This window comes from Sciurus vulgaris, assembly GCF_902686455.1.
Source record: "Sciurus vulgaris genome assembly, chromosome: 7".
Taxonomy (NCBI): domain Eukaryota; kingdom Metazoa; phylum Chordata; class Mammalia; order Rodentia; family Sciuridae; genus Sciurus; species Sciurus vulgaris.
The window spans coordinates 36189619-36213309 of NC_136467.1; the positions used below are offsets into that span (position 1 = coordinate 36189619).

The following is a 23691-nucleotide window of genomic DNA, read 5'->3' on the forward strand; positions in this document are numbered from 1 at the left end:
GAGGGCTAACTGGGCGAAAAAATTAGTCTCCCTCTCTAGAGGGATCTAACATGGGGCCAAAGAGATAACCACATGTGGTTATCACATTTATCACATTTCAATATTTCTTAACTCAATCTGATTGATTGGAACAACTCTCATTAACGTACAAATGTCTTTACTTATTGCTCTCACATTTAATGGACATGGTTCATCTGTAATCTTACTTGGGCATAGTGTTAAATTTGGCACTTCTTTTTGAACAGACTCTAAGTTTTTACAGCATGTAGAGGGTTTGCCTCCTCTCTGTTTCAACTGTTAAACTAAGAAACCAATAAATAAATAAAAACCAAGAAACAATGGTATCAGACATTGGATAACAGAAATCACAAAACTGTAATTTTAACAAGATAAAAACAAGTGAGACTATGGAGGGTAGAGTGCAGTCTCCAGGCTGCAATACATGGAGAAGGGAAGCCAAATAAAACCCCACACTATAGCTGAGTTAAGGGACAAAGGGTGGAGTTAAGAGAAGCCAAAGCAACTAAAATTTATGAGAGCAAGTATAATACATGTTCAAAGGGAAAACATTTAAATGAGAGAGAATTCCAGAGATTTGCACAAGGGTCCCATGGAGTCTGGTTGAAAGCTGATATGTACATGTAGAACAAATTCTATTGTTTGGGGGAAATAAAACATTGAAAAACTCTGGGCTGAGAAAATCCCTAGACCTCAAAGAGATCTTGGAGTAATCTACATTCGCAACAGCAAGACAGGAGACCCACAGTATAATGCTTTGGGTAATGTTCTCAGAAGGGTCACACCTTAGTAATTGAGTTAAGTGGTCCCTGGATTTAAGATTTTGCCGTATCTTCCCTAACAGAACTTAAAAGCAAGTATCAAAAAGATTCGAGTGATTAGTGAGTAAATTGTTTGCCAGATAAAATTCCAACACTCTTTAAGGGAATACAAGAAAAATCTGATTTACCACAGTGAAAAATGTACAATATTTAGCTCTCAAATAAAAATGATCAAGCATGTAAAGAATCAAGAAAATACAACTCACAACCAAATAAACCAATAGAAAAGTTCTGAAAGAAATGATAGAATTAACAATCATCTCAAAATTACTAATATTTATAAATATTTTCAAAGATAAATAAAAAATGTGAATAAATAGGGGAATAAAAAGTATAAAAAGATCCAAAGATATTTTTAATGATGAAAGATATAACATTTCATTTTTTTAAAAAAATACTCAACTGGATTGACAACAGAGAACACAGAAAAATAATCTGTGAATTTGTAAAATTAACAAAAACTTTCAAAAATGAAAACTCTAGGGAAACGGTAATTCAAATAGACAAAGCTTCAGTGAGACCTAGGTTGGTGCCATCACTGGTTGGTCGCAGTTGAGGAGCGAGGTGGAGGGTGAGTCAGGCTGCTTGCGGGGGTAGCAGGCAGTCACCCAATCCACCTGCCTTGTGGAGCTGGGCTGCAGGTAGCCAACCCGCCCAACCACCAGGCTAAAGACAGACGCCATCACTGACCAACCCCGCACCACCACCACGAGGTTTGTCGCCATCACGGAGGTAGCCAGAAGCTTCTTTATAGGCTGGTGCAGGCATTTTGAATTACTCCTCAGGGCGTGGCCATCATCATTGGAAGGGCAACTCCCTTCCTGAGACACCTATGGGAGGCTAGAGGACCTTTGACAAGACCCAGGAGCCAAGAAGAGGAGGTAATGAGAGACTCGGGACTAACTCAGAGCCACCAGGGAATATACCCCACCTGAAGGCCACCACCCCTAGAAGGCCAGCTTCCTAGTGGAGCACTGCATTATCAAGTTCCTCCAAGACTTCAGGCTACTGAAGGCTAAGAGGTGAGTTATTGGAAATCTACAGAGACAATATTAGTCAATAGAGGAAATCTGCAATATCCCAGAGTTTCACTAGTAGAGGGGTAGATACCTGAACAATATGAGAAAAAAAGGGAAGAAAATGTCCCAAACAAACCTAGATGGTATAGCAATAAAATCCAATGACAGCATGGCAAAAGAAATGTCAGAAAGGGAGCTCAGAATGTACATAATCAAAATGATAAGGGAAGCAAATGAGGAGATGAAAGAGCAAATGCAGGCATTGAAGGATGAGATGAAAGGGCAACTGCAAGCATTGAATGATCGCACCAATTGACAGTTAAAGAGCAAATACAGGAAGCAAAAGATCATTTCAATAAAGAGTTAGAGATATTGAAAAAAAAAAAACAAAGAGAAATCCTTGAAATGAAGGAAACAAAAAACCAAATTAAAAACTCCATAGAAAGCATAAACAATAGGACAGAACACCTGGAAGACAGAAACTCAGATATTGAAGACAAATAATCTTGAAAACAAAGTTGACCAAACAGAGAAGATGGTAAGAAATCATGAATAGAATCTACAAGAACTATGGGATATCATAAAAAAGCCAAATTTAAGAATTATTGGGATTAAGGAAGGCTTAGAGAAACAAACCAAAGGAATGAACAATCTATTCAATGAAATCATATCAGAAAATCTGATATTTCCCAAATCTGATATTTCCCAAATCTGAAGAATGAAATGGAAAATCAAGTACAAAAGGCTTATAGGACTCCAAATACACAAAATTAAAATAGACCCACACCAAGACATGATATAATGAAAATACCTAACATACAAAATAAAGACAGAATTTTAAAGGCTGCGAGAGAAAAGAATCAAATTACATTCAGGGGGAAACCAATACGGATATCAGCAGATTTTTCAATGCAGACCCTAAAAGGTAGAAGGGCCTGGAACAAAATTTTTCAAGCTCTGAAAGAAAATAGATGCCAACCAAGAATCTTATACCCAGCAAAACTTACCTTCAGATTTGACGATGAAATAAAATCCTTCCATGATAAACAAAAGCTTAAAGCATTTACAAAAAGAAAGCCAGCATTACAGAACATTCTCAGCAAAATAGTCCATGAGGAAGAGATGAAAAACAACGATGTAAATCAGCAAAGGAAGGAACTACCCAAAAGGAATGACCAATTAAAGGAGAAATCAAGTAGTGTCAAAAAAAAAAAAAATGAGCCAAATGACCTTGAATATAAATCATATCTCAAAATAACCCTGAATGTTAATGGCCTGAACTCATCAATCAAAAGACATAGACTGGCAGATTGGATTAAAAAGAAAGATCCAACAATTTGCTGCCTGCAAGAGACTCATCTCATAGAAAGAGATACCCACAGACTAAAGGTGAAAGGATGGGAAAAAACATATCATGCACATGGACGCAGCAAAAAAGCTGAAGTATCCATCCTCATATCAGATAATGTGGACTTCAAGCCAAAGTTAGTCAGAAGGGATAAAGAAGGACATTTCATACTGCTTAAGGGAAGCATAAATCAGCAAGACATAACAAACATAAATATCTATGCCCCAAACAGTGGCTCATCCATATATGTTAAACAAATTCTTCTGAATGCCAGAAATCAAATAGACCACAAAACAATAATACTAGGTGATTTTAACATACCTCTCTTACCACTGGAGAGATCTTCCAAACAAAAATTGAACAAAGAAACCACAGATCTCAAAAACACAATCAATAATTTAGACTTAACGGACATTTATAGAAAATACCATCCAACAAAGAGCAAATATACTTTCTTCTCAGCAGCACATGGATCCTTCTCTAAAATAGACCATATATTATGCCACAAAGCTAATGTTAGCAAATACAAGAAGATAGAGATAAACCTTGTATTCAATCAGATCATAATGGATTGAAATTAGAAATAAATGAAAGAGTAAAAAACAGAAACTACTCCAACACCTGGAGATTAAATAATACGCTATTGTATGATGAATGGAGAATAGAAGATATCAGGAAGGAAATTTAAAAATTCTTTTAGGTAAATGAGAACAAAGAAACAACATATTAAAATCTCTGGGACACTATGAAAGCAGTTCTTAGAGGGCAATTTATTTAATGGAGCACATACAATAAAAGAAGAAAAAAATCAACAAATAAATGACCTAACACTACAGCTCAAAGCCCTAGAAAAAGAAGACCAGAGCAGCACCAAAAGTAGAAGACAGGAAAGAGTTAAAACCACAACTGAAATCAACGAAATTGAAACAAAAGAAACAATGAAAAAAATTGACAAAATAAATAGTTGGTTCTTTGAAATATTAAACAAAATTGATAAACACTTAGCCACACTAACAAAGAGAAGACGAGAGAAAACCCAAATAACTAAAATTTGGAATGAACAAGGAAATATCACAACAGATACGATTGAAATACAAAATATAATTAGAAGCTATTTTGAAAATCTATACTCCAACAAAACAGAAAATTTCGAAGACATCAACAGGTTTCTAGAGACACATGAATTACCTAAACTGAACGAGGAGGACATACACAATTTAAATAGCTCAATTTCAAGTAATGAAATACAAGAAGTCATCAAAAGCCTACCAACAAAGAAAAGTCCAGAACCAGATGGGTTCTCAACCAAGTTCTACCAAACCTTTACAGAAGAGCTCATTCCAATACTTCTCAAAGTATTTCATGAAATAGAAGAGGAGGGAACCCTCCCAAACTCATTCTATGAAGCCAATATCACACTGATACCTAAACCGGACAGAGACACATCAAGGACAGAAAATTTCAGACCAATATCCTTAATGAACATCGATGCAAAAATTCTCAACAAAATCTTAGCAAATTGCATACAAATATATATTAAAAAGATAGTGCACCTCAATCAAGTGGGTTTTATCCCAGGGATGCAAGGTTGGTTCAACATCCAGAAATCAAGAAATATAATTCAACATATTAATAGACTTAAAGAATCACATGATTATTTTGATAGATGCAGAAAAAGCATTTGATAAAATACAGCACCCCTTCATGCTCAAAACACTGAAAAAAATAGGGATAGTGGGAACATTCCTTAACATTATAAAGGCCATCTATGCTAAGCCCATGGCCAATATCATTCTAAATGGTGAAAAACTGAAAGAATTCCCCCTAAAAACTGGAACAAGGCAGGGATGCCCTCTTTCACCACTTCTATTCAACATTGTCCTCGAAACTCTAGCCAGAGCAATTAGACAGACCAAGGAAATTAAAGGGATGCAAATAGGAAAAGAAGAACTCAAACTATTCCTATTTGCTGATGACATGATTATATATTTAGAGGAACCAGAAAATTCCACCAGAAAATGTTTAGAACTCATAAGTGAATTCAGTAAAGTAGCAGGACATAAGATTAATGCTCATAAATCCAATGCATTTTTATACATAAGTGATGAATCTTCAGAAAGAGAAGTTAGGAAACCTACCCCATTCACAATAGCTTGAAAAAAATAAAATACTTGGGAATTGATCTAACAAAAGAGGTGAAAGATCTCTACAATGAGAACTACAGAATACTAAAGAAAGAAATTAAAGAAAACCTTAGAAGATGGAAAGATCCCCCATGTTCTTGGACAGGCAGAACTAATATTGTTAAAATGGCCATTCTACCAAAGGTGCTATACAGATTCAATGCAATTCCAATTAAAATCCCAATGACGTACCTTACAGATATAGAGAAAGCAATCATGAAATTCATCTGGAAGAATAAGAAACTCAGAGTAGCTAAAGCAATCCTTAGCAGGAAGAGTGAAGCAGGGGGTATTGCAATACCAGATCTTCAACTGTACTACAAAGCAATAGTAACAAAAACGGCATGGTATTAGTACCAAAATAGACAGGTAGATCAATGGTACAGAATAGAGGACATGGACACAAACCCAAATAAATACAATTTTCTCATACTAGACAAAGGTTCCAAAAATATGCAATGGAGAAAAGATAGCCTCTTCAAATAATGATGCTGGGAAAACTGGAAATCCATATCCAACAGAATGAAACTAAACCCCTATCTCTCACCCTGCACAAAACTCAACTCACAATGGATCAAGGACCTTAAAATCAGACCAGAGACCCTGCAGATTATAGAAGAAAAAGTAGGTCCAAATCTTCAACTTGTTGGCTTAGGATCAGACTTCCTTAACAGGACTCCCATAGCACAAAAAATAAAAGCAAGAACCAACAACTGGGATAGATTCAAACTCAAAAGCTTTCTCTCAGCAAAGGAAACTATCAGCAATGTGAAGAGAGAGCCTACAGAGTGGGAGAAAATCTTTGCCACTCATCCTTCATATAGAGCACTAATTTCCAGAATATATAAAGAACTCAAAAAACTCTACACAAAGAATACAAATAACCCAATCAACAAATGGGCTAAGGAAATGAACAGACACTTCACAGAAGAAGTTCTACAAGCAATCAACAGATTCATGAAAAAATGTTCAACATCTTTAGTAATAAGAGAAATGCAAATCAAAACTACCCATCTCACCCCAATTAGAATGGCGATTATCAAGAATACAAGCAACAACAGGTGTTGCTGAGGATGTGGGAAAAAAGGTACACTTATACATTGCTGGTAGGGTTGCCAATTAGTGCAGCCACTCTGGAAAGCAGTGTGGAGATTCCTTAGAAAACTTGGAATGGAACCACCATTTGACCCAGCTATCCCACTCCTTGGCCTACACCCAAAAGGACTTAAAATCAGCATACTACAGAGATATAGTCACATCAATGTTCATAGCTGCTCAATTCACAATATCCAGATTGTGGAACCAACCTAGATGTCCCCTGAATTCATGAATGGATAAAGAAACTGTGGTATATATATACCATGGAATATTACTCAGCCACAAAGAATAATAAAATTCTGGCATTTGCAGGCAAATGGATGAAATTGGAGAATATCATATTAAGTGAGATAAGCCAATCTCAAAAAACCGAAGGACAAATTATCTCACTGAGAAGCGAATGATGACACATATAGATAGGGAGTGGAAAGTAGGCAAGCGTGGAGAAAGGAGGGACTCTATAGAGGGATGGGAGGGGTGGGGGGAGAAAAAAATAATGGAATGAATCAAGAACTATTACCCTAGGTAAATGTATGATTACACAAATGATATGCCTCTACTTCATGTACAGAGACAGAAGATGTATCCCATTTGTTTACAATAAAAATGAATTAAAAAAAAAATCTTCAGTGAGATGTGGAAAAAAAAAAAAGAATAACGAACACATGACCCAATTTACACTTTAATGAGTCTACGAAAGAGTTACTAGGGGTAAAGAATAGAGAACTATTTAAAGAAGTAATGGCTCAAAAATTTTCCAATTTTGAGAAAAATAAAAAGGTCACCTTACAGAATCAACAGATTCAACTAATCCATGGGGAAAAAACATAAAGTTATGTAAAATCAGTAAAACTAAATAGCTGAAAACCAGCATTTATATATATAGTCTCCAAATGTATCTTTGAAAAAATGAAGAAAAAATAATTTTTTAACAAAAAATTATCAACACATATTCAATGTAATTGACAAGGAAAAATTATATCAGTGAATTAGCAAAACACCCTAATTTTAGCCGACCAAAATACTAAAAATTAATTAAAATTAAAAAAAATAAAAATTAGAATGATAGTAAATGAAAGAAGAAAATTGGCATGAAATGAAAATCTGGATATGTACAAAGGAATTAAGATCACTGGAATTAACATATATATATATATACACACACATATAGGATATGTATATATATATAGAAAATAGAATATAAGGAATAAAGAAAAATGTAATTTTCTTCTTGGAAAAATATAATTGACTACTTAAATCAAAATCATAGATTATATTGTAAAATATATACTATAAAGACATAAAATATAATAGCACAAAGACTAGGAGTGAAATGGAGATTTATCACTATAAAGATTGCTATGCTACATGTAATGTGTCTCATATAAGGTACATTTTGAAAAGTGTAAAATGTATACCTCTCTAAAAATACCTAATCCATAAAACAAACAGGGTTACCTAATAATCCAAAAGTGAAAAAAAAAACCTGTCATTATAAAAGTTTTATGATCCAAAAAAAGGTGGGAAAAGAAGAAAAAAAGACAAGAGTAGGTAAGGTAAGCGAAAAGTGAACAGAAAAAGCAGACATATCCTGGCATGATGGGGCCCACTCGTAATTCCAACAGGTTAGGAGACTGAGGCAGGAGGATTACAAATTGAAAGCTAGCCTCAGAAATTTAGGAGACCCTAAGCAACTTAGTGAGACCATCTCATAATAAAAACATAAAAAGGGTTAGGGATGTGGCTCAGTGGCTCAGTGGTGTCTTTGAGTTTAACCCCCATTACGGAGGAGGTGGGAATACATAATCCAATCACACCAAAAATTACATTAAATGGAAATGATTTAAATACACTAATTAAAAGGCCAAAGTATTAAGACTGAATGAACAGCAAAGATTTAAATATACGCTATCTAAATGAAACACATTGAAATATTAGAGACGAGATAGACAATTTTGTGGAAAAATACACATCGAACACCATGCAAATACCAAGCAAAACAAAGATGGACTGGCTATATAAATATCAGAAAAAAAGAACATTTCAGAAGAAGGAATATCATCAGGACTAAAAAAGGGCATTTTATCATAAGGGTGCACCTTCTCAAAAGAATACAAGAATCCTAAATGTGTCACTGCTCTAAATAAAATACATAATCAAAACCTGAGAGAACTGAAATAAGCAATAGTTAAATCAGAAAAACAGTTCAACACTCTTGGTATTTGGGGGAACATGTAGAAATGAAAATTATTAAGGATAATTTGCCTCAATAAAATATTTCTTCCAACAATTCCAGAGTACACATGATTTAAATGCATGTTATCATAATTAGGAAAACTTAAAAAATTAAATTCAAATTAAGCAAATTTTATTTCATGGAAGTTGCTGAATTTATTTGTAAAATTGTGTATATTATTACCATATTATTATTTTCATGTTTATAGGCTATATAGTGATGTCCCCTTTTTCATTTGTGGTTTTGATTATTTCATACTTTATTCCTTCTTTTTTTTGATTCATCTTTCTAGAATATGCCTACTTTATTGATCTTTATAAAGAACCTGTGTTTGGTTTCCTCTAAAGTAGTCCTATTGTCTATTTCACTGATGGTACAAACTCAAAAATTGTGAGAAAGTAATACTTTCCAAACTATTTCATAAAGCTAGCAGTACCCCAATACTAATATCAGATAACACTATTAAAAAACTCTATTGATATGTTTATGAACATAGATGCAAAAGTTATTGACAAAAAGAAAATGAAATAAAAGCGACTGCAAAGGAAAAAGTAAAATTTTACTTGCAGATGACATGATTAGCTACATAAAAAAACCTCAATAAATCTAGCAAAAATTACCTAGAATTATACTTTAGGAAGGTTACAGAACAGAAGGGGAATATATTAAAATAATTATTTTTCTATTCTAGCAACAAATAATTAGAAACTGAAGTGGAACAAAGAGTAGCATTTACCTTTGTATAAAATAGGAAAAAATAATAAATTTAACAATGCATTTGCAAGGTTTGTATACCAAAAATCTATAAAACATTGCTGAGAAAAATTGTAAAGACTGAAATAAATGCAAAGCTATGCCATGTTCATACACAGGAAGATCCAATGTTCTTAAGAAGTCAATTTTTTTTTTTTCAAATTAATGTACACATTCAATGTAACACCAATGAAATTCTAGCAGTCTTTTTGGTCATGAAATTAGGAAGCTGAACTGAAAATTTACATGAAAATGCAAAATATCTACAGTACCCAAAACATATTGGAAATGACAAAGTTGGAGAGTTTACAATACCTGATTTCATTCCTTGCTGGAAAGCTACAGTAATCAAGAAATAAGGATAAATAGGCAGACTAACCAGTTCAGAAATGCATGAACTTAGATACAGTCAACTGATTTGATAAAGAGACCAAGGTAATTCAATGAGAAAAAGGATAGTATTTTCAACAAATGGTATTGGAAAAATTGGATATCCACTAAAAAAGTGAGTTTTGACCATTACTTCATACCATATAAATGTTACTATGCAAAATAGAACATTAACCTAAATTTAGGAGGCAAAAATGTAAAAATTAAGAAAACACAGGAGAGAAGTCTTTGGATTTTAACTTGGGAAAAGATATTTCCTAGAACATGAAAAGCATGAGTTGTAAAAGGAAAAGATAATAAACCAGCATTTATAAAAATGAAATAAATATTCTTAGTGAAAAGAAAGCTATATAATAGGAGAAATACAGTTACAAAACATATAAGTTAAAGAACTTATATCCTGAACTTATAAAGAATTCTTAAAATTCATTGTTTAAAAACTCAAAATAAAAATGAGCAAAATATTTGTAAAACCTTCACAGGAGACATATGAATGGCAAATAAAAAAAAAAAAAAAAGCTCATATGTCATTGGTCATTAAAGAATGCAAAAAATTCCCAAAAGACTGCTTAAAGTTAAAAAAGGTCAGAATTTCAAGTGTTGGCAAAGATGCAGGGTTTTCATAAGAGAAATGAAAACAAAGGTCTAGAAATAGGCTTTTGACTTGTGCACTAATGTTCCTAGCAAAATTATTCCTAATAGCCCCAAACTGGAAGTGACTCAAATGCCTAGCAAATGGGAAATAGACAAGTTATAGAAGACTACACTATAGGAATATTGTAAAGCATTTGAAAGGAATAAACTACTGATAGACTCAACAATATGGATGAACTGCCAAAGCATTACACCAAGTGAGCCAAACCAAGTCCCGCTTCACCAAAGCAACAGCATCAACAAAACAACAATATAGAGTATGATTCTGTGTATGAAATTGTAGAAATGGCAAAAGGCAGTGCTAGAAGCAAACAGTGGTTGCACGGAGGATAATGGTGGAGTCGATTGCCAAAGACAGAAGGGATGGTAATGTGCGTATAATTGTTGGTCAAAGTTCATGACCTTAAATGGGTAAATTACATTTTATTTAATATATGCTAATAAGAACCCTGTATTCATCATCTTCATGAACTTGCTCATCCTCCTCTTATTCCTTTAGTAATAAATGGTACATAACATCCTCTATTTTGTTCTAAAGGAAGACGTGGGAGTTATCGTTAAGTCTCGTCTTTCTCTTCTGTCAAATCAATCAGTTCATATCAGCTTAAGACACCTCACTCCTGAATCCTTGTGGAGGCTTGTTAACTAGGTTCAGGCTTTTGGCATCTTCTATTAATATTTCTTCAATGGTCTTGTAAATTCTTACTGTGTCCTGATGCTAGATAGAATTCTCTAAACAGGAGCCTGGTCATGATATTTTCTATCATTAACCCACAAGAATTAAAAATGAAGATTTTTTTTTTTCCAAGCTAAAGATTGTTAATAACACTTTTCGAATGCTTTCTACTACTTCTTTACAGAAAAATCTTGTCAATTTGGGGGCAATCCCTATAGATTTTTGGCAAATTTCTTGAACTAATTTTTAATTTCCTTGTATTTTGCAGATATATTTCAGCTTCTAGCTAGAATGTTATAGCTGTTTCTTGGTTTTATTATAAATGTACCTTGCAGATATATTTCAACATCTACCTATAAATATTATAGCTATTTCTTGGTTTCTTTTGTCCTTCTCATTCCCCTATTTCTGTAGATATCATGGAATCAACTTCATAAATGTGTATTTACTTCATAATCTTTCCTACCAATAAAGCTGAAGATACTGACCAATATTTGCAATATGCTCTCTGATACTTCTGTATTATTTTGTGACATCATATTGGATTTTGAAGTGTCCAATTATAGTGCAATACTAAAACAAAAATCTCTACAAAATTATCTGATGCAAAAATTGATCTACTCACCTGACAACCAGTGATAATACTGTGACCCCAGGTATTTGGTGCACACTTAGAACATTTTTCTCCAATAGTATTAGGAGGGCAAATGCATTGACCAGTTTTTGGGTCACAATTATTACCCAGATGGGAACAGTCACAAGCTGCCCAGGGGAAAGAGGAGAAATAAAGAAGAGTTTTAGAAAAAGGGAAAAATTTGACATAAAATATTCAAGTTTTTGTTGTATTGATTTGTGCATTTTCCACTTTCTGTACTGTTTAAGGATCCTTGGAAATAAAAATTTACCTCATTCATCTTTAATATCATAGTATAGCATATTTCACAGAGGAGTTGTTCAATCAATATATGTTGTATTTCATTTAATAATTTCAAAAGTTAAAGCATTTTTGAATTTCCTGTTCAGTTTGAGAAAGGAAAGAACTGGTGTTTTGAATCCCTATTAACTAGAATGTCATTTACAGATCGTATAAAATTTAAAATTTTGTTGGCATATTTATTTTAGATTTATTGATAATTTTTTTCTATGCTGGAAAGATTGATTTTTTCCTTTTGGCTGATGACTCTGATTTTCAATAAAAACCAGGATTTTTAAATTCGGTACATCATGTATATGGTCATAAATGGCAAACATTAGAATATTTCAGTTTCACAAATATTTAAAGGCCGTTAAATTATGAACACTGACTAGATATAAAGATACTTTCAACTTTGATTTGCAAACCTCTTTATTTCTTTTCAATAGATTTCTTCATTTTCTTCACTATGGACGATACACAAAGAGTGTAAATATCCTACCTGTTGCACTTTTTGAAAGAATGCAAATAAACAAGTTGAGACCATCTTCAAAGCCATGTAAGACAAAGGTGTGCCACTCATTATCTATAGTTGACCCAGCTGCTAAGAATATATTTCAGTGCAGCACTTAATTTCAAAGAAACACAAAATACTTGAATTCAAATGGGAGAATGATGTGTTGCAAAACCCTTTAATTTTTCACACAATGATTAAATCATTTAACTGAATACATTTAGGATATCTGATTAAGTTCGCTTTTTAGGAGTCCCACTGTCACTGCTCACAGCATTTCAAACCAGCTGGAAAAAAGTTTACCACAACATTTAACATAAACACTAAATAAATATCAGTCCTTATTATTTTTATTATTATTATTAGAGCTAATATTAAATCAAATGATTTATTTTATATGTGCCTTTCATTAAGAGGAAAAACAATATTCTGTTCAGATTTATGTGCTGAAAACATTTTGGGACAATTTAAATCACTACTTGCAAATAAAAATTTTCTAAGTAGATCTTCAGTGGAATCAGCACTGAATAGGAAGCAGATCTGGCCCATTAGCTAGTTTTCTTCTGCTTAAAGCACTGTATTTACCTTAACTAGTAATATTGACAAAGATCATAATAACGATGATAAACACATGGCATCTATAGGGCAGGCATTACTCTAAATATTTTATAGCCTTAAATCAACTAACTCCCACCCAAACCCTATGATATAGATATTATTATAATCTTAATATAATGGATGAATTTTACAGAGGGAAAGCAAGGCCAAATAATATAGTCAAGGTCACAAAACTAGTTGCTGATAGAACCATGAGATAAATCCAGGCTGTTCAGTGCAAGTCATGCTCTCAATCATAATGTTATCCTGCCTGTCTGGTGTCTTTTTTTTTTTTTTTTTTTCTATTCTATTTCTCTGACTTAAAATGTTACTAGGTCTGCATTCCTGAAATACTATTACCATTTTGTAATATTAAAAACTATTCTTGGTTTCACTTATATCTTCTCTTATTAGATATATTTGAATGTACAGTATCAGCATATTAATTTCCATTAAGTCAAAATGTTAGTGAAATTTGGATTTAAATAACAGAGCATATTTTAAAATGTAGCTTTATAATTTTTTAGTATGTGCAAATATTGGCCTAAAGATACATACATACTCTGAGATCTTCAATGATAACATTCCGAATAACTTATAATAAGCTTGGTTTATGATAAAACTCATGCATCTCAAGTGCTGAAGAATGCCTGAAAGATTTGGTTCTTTAAACAATTTTAAATATTATTCCTGCAGATTCTCACATAAATTTGTGACAAGAACCTTAATGTTTTCAAACCTTACCATGGTGTTGAGAGTACAGTATGGTAGTATCAATCAGTGTTCAATCAATGAACTTCATAAGTGAAGCTAAAATTCCACTTCATGATTGTTGGAATAGGGTCTATTCTAAATTAGTGGCCCAGGAATAAAAGCTAATATTCAATCTTTTCTTTCATCTGTGGTGTGCTAATTGGTATTTTCTTAGTTCATGATTTGTGTGAAAACTTTGACTGGACATAGCAAAACACTACTCCAGAGAATTATGGTTAGAAGCTTGACACCTTTTCCCCATAAACTAAACATCTAGAGCTAACCTGTTTCTCTCCCAGAACATCAAAGTTTTCAAGTTGCTAAAAGTAGATAAAAACATATTTTTTGTACAAGAAAAAAAAATATTCACTTCCTTGATCCTTGTATCAATCTTGCAGTAGGAAAAGGAGAAGGTGAAAAATAACATTTGACACTAGAAAAATTGAACAATTGACTTCAAGCAGCTGTGGTCATCAAGTAACTGGCCAAATGAGGGTCACAGACAGGGATGGACATACCAGATTTGGAATCTGCTGATGGATTTTTATTGAACAGTTTGCAAGTAGTTATTTATAGGACAGTATTTCAAATGGCAATGCATTTCACTCATTAACTAATTTAAAATACACTATCATTAGGATAAAAATTGTGTATCACAAATTTTGTCAACAGGCATTTCCTTTTAAAGAACAAAGTGTTACAGAAGCCCAGTCACCAAAACACAGGACTCCAGCTTTATCTACAGACCTGTGCAGCCACCTTCTTGGAAGTTGAAATAGCCCCGGGCACAACGATCACATTTCTTCCCTGCAACACCAGGCTGGCACCAACACTGTCCACTCTCTTCACAGTCAAATGACTTAGACCCAAAAGAATTGCAGTTGCAGGGAACACACCCCCTGGCTGATTGTAGGCCAAATGTTTCAGGCTGCCATAAAGGAGGAAAGAGAAAAATGAAATTTCATTCAATTGACTCACAATGGAACAGTATACACAATAACAAGGGATCAGGCAAGAAAAGAGATCCTCTAGGTTACTAGGGTTCCTCACTGATGTTGTGACGACTGGGTTGTCATTTAATGGAGTGGGTGCTTTCAATGATATCCAAAGGGAAAGTTCAGTTACTTTGAAGGACCTTCAAAATTAATGGCTGAATGAGGTACTATCTTCTGCCTGTCATATTTTCATCAGCCTTGCCTTATTCTTCTCAAGGTTTTAGTAGCAGTGTGAACTAAGCTGTGGGCTATATTTCTAGTTTTAATTTAAAATGTTAGTCACTTTATGCCCAATATTCTGAATTGATTACTTTCAGATCTTATGTACTTCTTCTGCCTGATAAAAATGCTTTAAATGTTATTGACCAGAAGTTTAAAGTTAAAATAGTATGTATCAACTAGTATTTGATCTACTTTTTTGTCATACATCCATAAATACTTCCAGCCATCAGTACAGTATGCATATTATAAATGTAATTTACAGGTTACACCTACACTGACCAAATAATCAGTTTGACAAACATCTAGTTTCTTGGGTTTTATTCTAATAATTAAAAATGATTTGTGAGAACACATATTAAAGCACTATATTAAAAATGTCAAGGGAACTCTTCATTCTGTAAGGAGCTGGATGCTCATCACTCATCTGTGGCCACGCTTCCTTCAGGCTACTTTCTTGATATGCATGTTATCAGGCCTAGAATGTCTGCATGGGAAAATGTTGATGGACTGAAAAATCACTCCTACTAGAAAAAAGAAAAGCATATATTCTACTTAAAGTATGCCACAGTTGTCTTTTTAAATATAAACTATGTCATATTATTATGATATTTGAATCTGGAAAATTAGTGTCAGTAATTACTTCTTTGTAAAAATAATTCCTATTTTGGAAAATTAGACTTAATAATTACTTCTTGGTAAAAAATAAATTCTGCCACTTAATGTGAATCACCCAAAGAGAAATGAATGTTTCATTATATGTTTTTCTATTATTAGCAGTATTAAAACTAAGTTCTAGAGAACAAATTCATACCGATGATTAGACTTTTAAAATGGCTAGCTAAGAATAGTTTTATTGTTTAAATGTGAAATGGGTTGACTGAGTTTGAAAATAATTTTAATCTTTATAATATAAAGATGCTGGCTTTACTTTTATTTATAGTTATAATTTAGATTTCATTATATTAAAGAAGGAAGTAAGTAACAATTCCAACAAATGACCCAATATTGAAATTAAATTCACCCATGTAAAGAAAAACTAAAATGCAATATTTTAATTCATAAAAGCAATAATTAAATGTAAGATTCTAGATACTTGACCTAGATAAATTATCAGATATTAGAACAATGATTAAAATGCAAGCATGTCTGTTACTATATTTTTTATCATGGTTTGTAAATGCAGAGACACTTAAATGTTCTATGTTAGAGAAAAAGCTGAATAAATTATGACACATTCATGCTATGAAATACTACGCAATAATTAAAATCAGTTTTGAAACAGTTTTAATGATATGAATATGCTTATGATATAGCATTAAGGAAGATTTCTAAAATGCAGCAGACAGTATGCCACAGACTTTATGATTTCAATCACATACGTATAATGACATACACCAGAAACACACGTAGAAACATATATACATAAAAAATGAGACTAGAACTAATACATTAAAACAGTCCTATAAAATAACTGAATTATAGAATTCCTTCCACTTTACATTTTCTTTACTGAAGATGAATTGTGTATTCATCATTATTTCCTAAATTTGCTTCATTTAGCCTAGACATATATATGTATGTACCTATGCATATATATGACCATACCTTTAATGGGTTAGTTGATCAAATATTGAATAATTTATTAAATCATAGTATTAAGAATTTTAAGGTTGATTATTCAAGGAAAGATACAGGAAGAAATGTAAATATACAGGAAGAAATATAAAATACTTTAAAAATATTTAAACAATATTGTTTTAAGCCAAATTTACACCAAAATAAAACTAAGGCATTTCACTAATAAAGTTTTAATAAATTTGGGATAAAAAAATTGATTTCAAAAGGCTAAGCCAAACCTCTCTAGTAAAGAGATTAAAGGAGTAAACACTCCTAGTATATAATTGAGATTAATAAAGTAAAAAATATGGAAAAGAGCGTTTGTCCAGTCCCAGCAGCAAGCTGGATGGGCTCCTCTACATTCTTCTTACTGGGGGAAATAATAAAAGCTAACACTTACATATTATTTTCTATGTGCCAAGCACTGTTCTAAAACCTTTTACAAATATGAATTAGTTTACTCCACAGGGCAACTCTCACTATCATTACTTTTTTTACAAAGTAGTTAAACCAAGACCTGGAAAGTTTGAGTAAATTGCCTAAGGTCACCTGTTAGACAACTGTGGAGCTGGGGTTCCAAATTAGCTACCAAAGGAATTTCTCTGAAGCCTGGCTTTGGAGTCTGTGTTCTTAATTCTCACACATATTTCCATAGGAACAGTAGTCTCAAGACAAGACAGTACTGTGAGGTATATAGGAAAGCGCATGACTGAGAGTTGATGTTCTACTGAAATTTTATTTGAGAGACATTTTCATCCTTTACTATCCCTGTCTTTTATTTTAAATGGATTCATTTTTTTTTTAAATTCTTTTTTTATTTTTACAGACTGCATTTTGATTCATTGTACACAAATGGGAAACATCTTTTCATTTCTATGGTTGTGCATGATGTAGATTCATACCATTCGTGTAATCGTACATGTAGACAGGTTAATGATGTCTGTCTCATTCCACCATCTTTCATACCCCCACCACTTCCTTCCTCTCATTGCCCTTCACGTAATCTGAAGTTCCTCCATTCTTCTCTCACCGCCCACCCACTCCCATTATATCATCATCCACTTATCAGGGAAAACATTCAGCCTTTGGTTTTTGAAAAAATTATTTTAAAGATTTCTTCATTGAGTAGCAACAGTATACTAGTAAGGCACCAGACCATCTGGCTACTCCATGTTAGTACCTTATGTGCGGTTCTCACGACTGCCTTCAAACAGCCTCTCCCTGCAAGAGCATCTGCAGAGTGGAATGTTGATGGCTAATAACCTCCAGCTTCTAGTCTTTTGGATCCACCAGAAGAGCTCAATGACGGACTGAAATCTGATGTCCCCAACCCCGATTTCACATGTTGAAATCCTAATCTTAACAGTGATGGTTAAGTTGGGGATTTTGGAGATGATTAGGTTATGAGGGTGGAGCCCTCATGAATGAAATCAGTACCCTTATAAAAGAGACCATGAGGAAATCTCTTTACCAAGTGAGGTTATTCTGAGAAGATGGTTATCTAGCGGAAGTGGGCCATCACCAGACAGGAAATATGCTAGGCACCTTGATCTGAATCTTCTCTAAAACTCCAAGGAATTAATTTCTGTTGTTTATAAGTTGCCCATTCTAAAGCCATTCTGATATAGCCTCCTGAATGGACTAAGTCAAGCTCAGTCCATGCTTTTTCAGGCTTCTTCCAGTCAGTGACTAATTATAGTAAGGCACCAGAACCTTCCTGCCAAATTCAGGATTCCACTGGAGGACAAATTTTTCTTTGCCCTAATGGACACTTCCTATCAATCTGGTCAAATTTTGGGTTTTGGAAGAATGCACTGAATAAAGCCTTTCCTAAACTATCTTTCCTTTTCTCTTATCCCAGGAGTCAGAACACCAGTGTAGCAGAAGTCTCCCAGCATGCTCTGCTCTTTCCCTTTGGTCCTTCAGAGGTGGTTTCCCCTAACATCTTTTGGCATTTTCTTTTTTGAGGATCTAAGAAGACACAAAGTTTAGGAAGTGTGTCTTACAACAAACACATGAGGTAGTTAAATTACAGATAAATCACAGAACAGCCATGAAGCGAAGAGGCTGGGATTGATCTGGGGCAGATAGTCTGATATGAGAACACCTTTTGTTAAAATGTACAATAATGAACCAAGAATAAAATCATAATTTTTTTCTTCCCCTTTACTATTTATTTCGCCCTCTCATTCTAACCCCTACCCTCAACTCCCCACAGGCCCTGAATCGAGAATGGCAAATCTTGCCTCTTGTTACTCAACAACAAGGCTGTGAGAAGCAGTTTTCCCTCCTGCCCTCCCTCCCTCCCTACATCTCTCCCTTATTATGTAGCATTTGTTTTGTTTGCCTAGTGAGATGGGGAATAAATTGTAACTGAAAACAACTTGCCTTATTTTGTGTATGTTGTGCTTTTACAGTGTTCTTGTGTTGGATGCACACGAGAGCAAAATTACGATGTGAAAATTAGCAAAATCCTTCATTATGATAAGATATCAGACAAATGTTACATCGAAACTCTGAATTTTCTTGGACAAGTCACTTTCTTTGTTATAGTCCTCATGTGTTCACTCATAAAGTGAATTTTCTCCAAATCATACCTGAGGTTCCTACAAATAATTTTTTATTTGATTTCTGCCCAACCATGGCCAATTGACACTTTATTGAACTTGTAAACTTGAATATATTTTTAAAAACATAAGAATAGTTATTTTTTAACAGGCAAGGCTCCAATCAGGAATTGGATAATGTTGGTGTTTGCAATTCGCACACTTAGCTACAGTTATTTGGTAAAATGCCACCAGGGAACTGCAGCTGCGGCACACGGAACACAACATGCTGGGGCACGAGCCATGCAGCCTCTGGGATTACCGGAGCTGGGGCCCGATAGGCTCCCCGAGGACACCCGCTGGAACTGCTGGAACCCCACCTCCTGGGAGACCCCAGCACACGTTGCGTTCTCCGTGGCTGCTCCTCCGGTCGGTGCACCTGCCTGCCGAGGTTGCACTGTTTCCCTATAAAGCCTGATTTACAGATACATCTTCCTGTCATATCACATTGCGGCGACATAGAGCCCATGGGATTGCAGTCACAGGACACACAGAATCGCTTCTCTGGATCCCACCACATACTGGGCTTTAAGAGCCAACAGAAAAATAAAGTGAAAACAAAACAAGAACAAAAAAAGCATATGGCATTATTCAAGAGACAGAAGCAGATGATATTTTCAAACTTCCTACTGAAAGGCCAGTTGGACATCTGAGGATTTTTGACTTCTGCTTAACAGTCTTTATCACCAATAGAATGTATTTCGGTGAAAGAGGTAGTGCAAACCCTTCTAGTCTCATGGAGGATTCTCAAGGCACTCACCCAGTTGAAGGCAGGCAATTGGTATGTTCGGGACTGAGAACAATATATTGCAATTGAATGTTTCATCTTAGCAAAATGATATCTCTAAAAATTATAATGATTAACTGATCTACTTAAAACTTTTGTTAAGTAGAGTGTTCACTGGAGCTAGTTTTTAAATGACAGAACTAGAAGAAGGTGCTTGCTAAGCAAAAGGAGTCATACATTTTTCTGTCAAAAATGTAAAGAGTATTTTACTCTCCAAAAGACCAGGATTATATTTACAATGGCTATTTCAGAAACATTTGAATTACAGGAAATATTATGCAAATCAGCTGCCAAAGAAAAGTAGGTTGCAGGTCAACTGCAACACACAACAGATTTTACTGTATTTGAGCACATATTTTCCTGATCATAGTCATTCTCTCTGTGGGGTTAGATAATCCTGAACCATTTTTTTTTTTTTCAATATACTAAGGAGTCTAAAACACATTATTGAAAGCCAATGGAAATTTTCAAGAAAGTAATTCCCTGGTGAGCTCTCCTTACCTTACATTCATCACACCGGCGACCCTGCACGTTGGGTCTGCAATCACACTGTCCTGTTCGAGAGTGGCAAATCTCTGAGAAGGAGCCATTGACATTACAATGACAGGCTGAAGAGAGAAAAGACATCAGTGGTTGGAAGAAAAATCCTAATACAGGTTGAGTATGCTTTATCTGAAGTGTCAGACCAGAAATGTTTCAGATTTTGGAGTTTTCTGAATTTGAGAATATTTGCATAGACTTTAGTAAACATCCCTAATCCACAAATCTGAAATCCAAAATGCTTCTAGTCTTAATGTATTTGTTAAATAAAAATATAGGCCACACACTGACACCTAAATTCAGTAATAGAATATTTTCTGACTTGTTAAATGCTCTCGAGAATTCTATCATTTCATCCCTACAATAACTCTATCAGTTGTAGAGAGACTTTATGTAAGGTTTTGGCACAATTCTTGAGACATCACATGGTATACAAGCATTAATGTTATCATTGTTATTCCAATCTTGAGAATGAAGATACAAATCCAAAGAAGTCATGATATATTCAAGGGCAGTTAGATACTGCTGAGTCCAGAACACATGTGAGAATTGCAGTCCCCTGATTCCAGGTTCAGTGCTGAGTTATTTCATTATGGATATATTAGGTAACATTTAAAATATTATAATTCCATTGTAATACATACTGACTCTAAGGCCAAAATAATTCTAAGAAATTACTAAAATTGATTGCATGCATGTCATAATAATGTCATTATTAATCAAGCAACACTTAATTTTTTCAAGATAATGATTATCTATTATGTGTCAGTTTTTGTTTTAAGTTCAAAAAATGAGTTTGAGGTGAAAGAAACATATGCCACTTTAAGATTATAAAAGTATATAAGATGAAAACATTGATTCAAGTCTATTAGAGCATCGTAACTTTTGAAAATCACTTTTTAATCTTACAACTTATACATAATCTGCAAAGATAGAAAACATATTTGGTTTCAGTAACCTATTGTCATTTTTGTGTTATGAAGTTGTCTGATGTTATTCTGAAACATATAGTAAATCAGTCTAAAACCTAAGTGGTCTTCACAAAAACAACAGTAATTAAGGGCTCCCTTCTGTACTCCACAAAAGCATTTGTCATGGTGCATATAATGGCATTGATACCAGAATGAAGTTGTGAGAGGGCAGATGACATGAGAATTCAGACTCTTCCATAGATGGCTTTGGTAAATTTGGTACACTATCTCCGAATACACTAAACACAACCTATGAACATGTTATAATGGCTACTCTATCAGCCCATGCTATTATTATTCTTTTTGCTTGGCTCCAGATTCTACTTCCTTTTACTGCTTTTCTAAAAAATTGCTTGATTTTTTTTTTCCCAGTAAAGTTTGGTCTTCAGTGTCTGCTAACCTGACTTTAGTATGGTGGCCTTTGGGAAACTGGCCCAACTAGTAACCAATCATTTTCCTCAGGCAATAGCCTAAGGGGACAGTCTGTAAGTGGGAGTGTAAAAAAGGACTGAAAACTAAGTTCCTTTTGAATACCCACTTTCATTTGGATACTAGAATTGTGGTGCATATTGTTAATTTCTTTATGTAAATTTTAAAAATCTTAAATTACTTAGAATCCAGAAATTCTTTTTTTAAAGTAAGAACTACAAAATTAAATTTCTATAAATATGCTGGTGATTAATTAATGTCATCTTAAAAATAACAAAAACAATATGGAATTTTGTGAAAGGGGCATTTTAATGGAAAAGTATGACATAGACTAAATAAATATATTCAAAAAGTAAAACATATTTTTTGGTAGTGGTGAACCTTTAATGAACAAATCCTGAAGCAACTTAAATGATGCTTTCTTATGAACTTTCTATTTTGAGGGTTTAACATCACGTGTAGAGGATCTATTGTACCAAAATTTGTAAAAATATATAATAAATGGGTTTTTACATTTTTAATCATAATTACATCCTAGAGGGCATTAAAAATCATAATTATATATCTACACCTCATGGCAAGTGGTATAGAAATTGGAGATGGTTCAAATGTTTTTATTCCCACATTCTTCTCTGTTCTTAAGACTTTATGCCACAGATCATTAGTTTGCCAGAATAAATAATTGGAACAATATTTTCATCTTTACAGAGGGGTTATTAGAAGGCAGAAAAGGAGGCCATTAAAAGATTAAATTAACCTAGCATTAGTGAACCTCTGATATTCATGACTATTACTGGCACTACTATCAAACAAGAGAACATGTGTGGGCAAATCTGGGTCCCAAGGACTCACTGGATACTCTATGTACTATGTCCTTTAATCCCCACAGCAAACTTATTGTAGATGATGAAACTAGGTCTTATTGAGGTCAAATATTTGCCCCAGGGTCACAGAGCTAGAAAGTATGGGTCCCAGATGATTTTTTGAACAGAAATTTCTTCAGTTCCTGATAATTTTACACAAATGCCTAAAAATCTATGGTGTTTAAATTAACTCTGAACCTGTTGGAAATTTTGCTTAAAAATCATTTTATAGGTGATATTAAGAGACAGTGGTTGGTCCAGAATGATTGATTTTTGATTGAACACATTATCATATGTGTATGGCACAAAGCTCACACTCATCTTCTCAACTTATGAGGAGACACATTTTCCAGTGAAATGGGGAACCCTAGTGGGCCTTCAGTGCTTAAAGTAGAGATGACAACAGACTTCGTTTCCTGAGGTTTCTGTAATTCTGCAGGTCCTGGGACCCATCTGAATGATTGCAGGAGTCACTTGGCTGAAACAAACTGTTGTGCTGCTCTTAATGTCCTGATCCTCCTAAAGATTCTGACAGCAGACAAAGCTGACAATGGTTGCATAAAGCACTTGGGTGCTAATGTGGACTCGTACACCATTTGCCTTTCTCTGGCAGATTCCCTTTGCATATCATATTACCACTATTATAAAGCATTTGTAAATTTTGTGCAACACTGAATAGTACAGGGAA

The 23691-nt window shown here is 33.9% G+C and overlaps 1 protein-coding gene across 1 annotated transcript in view; it reads right to left on the reverse strand.

Moving 5' to 3' along the window:
* Positions 1-23691, reverse strand: part of LAMA2 (laminin subunit alpha 2) — a 620167-nt gene that overhangs the window by 199731 nt on the left and 396745 nt on the right. The window contains exons 20-22 of the mRNA XM_079148222.1: positions 20702-20808; positions 14721-14901; positions 11822-11958 (exon numbers count right to left, since the gene is read on the reverse strand). Coding sequence (XP_079004348.1) covers positions 11822-11958; positions 14721-14901; positions 20702-20808 — 425 coding nt within the window. The remainder of the gene's footprint in view (positions 1-11821; positions 11959-14720; positions 14902-20701; positions 20809-23691) is intronic.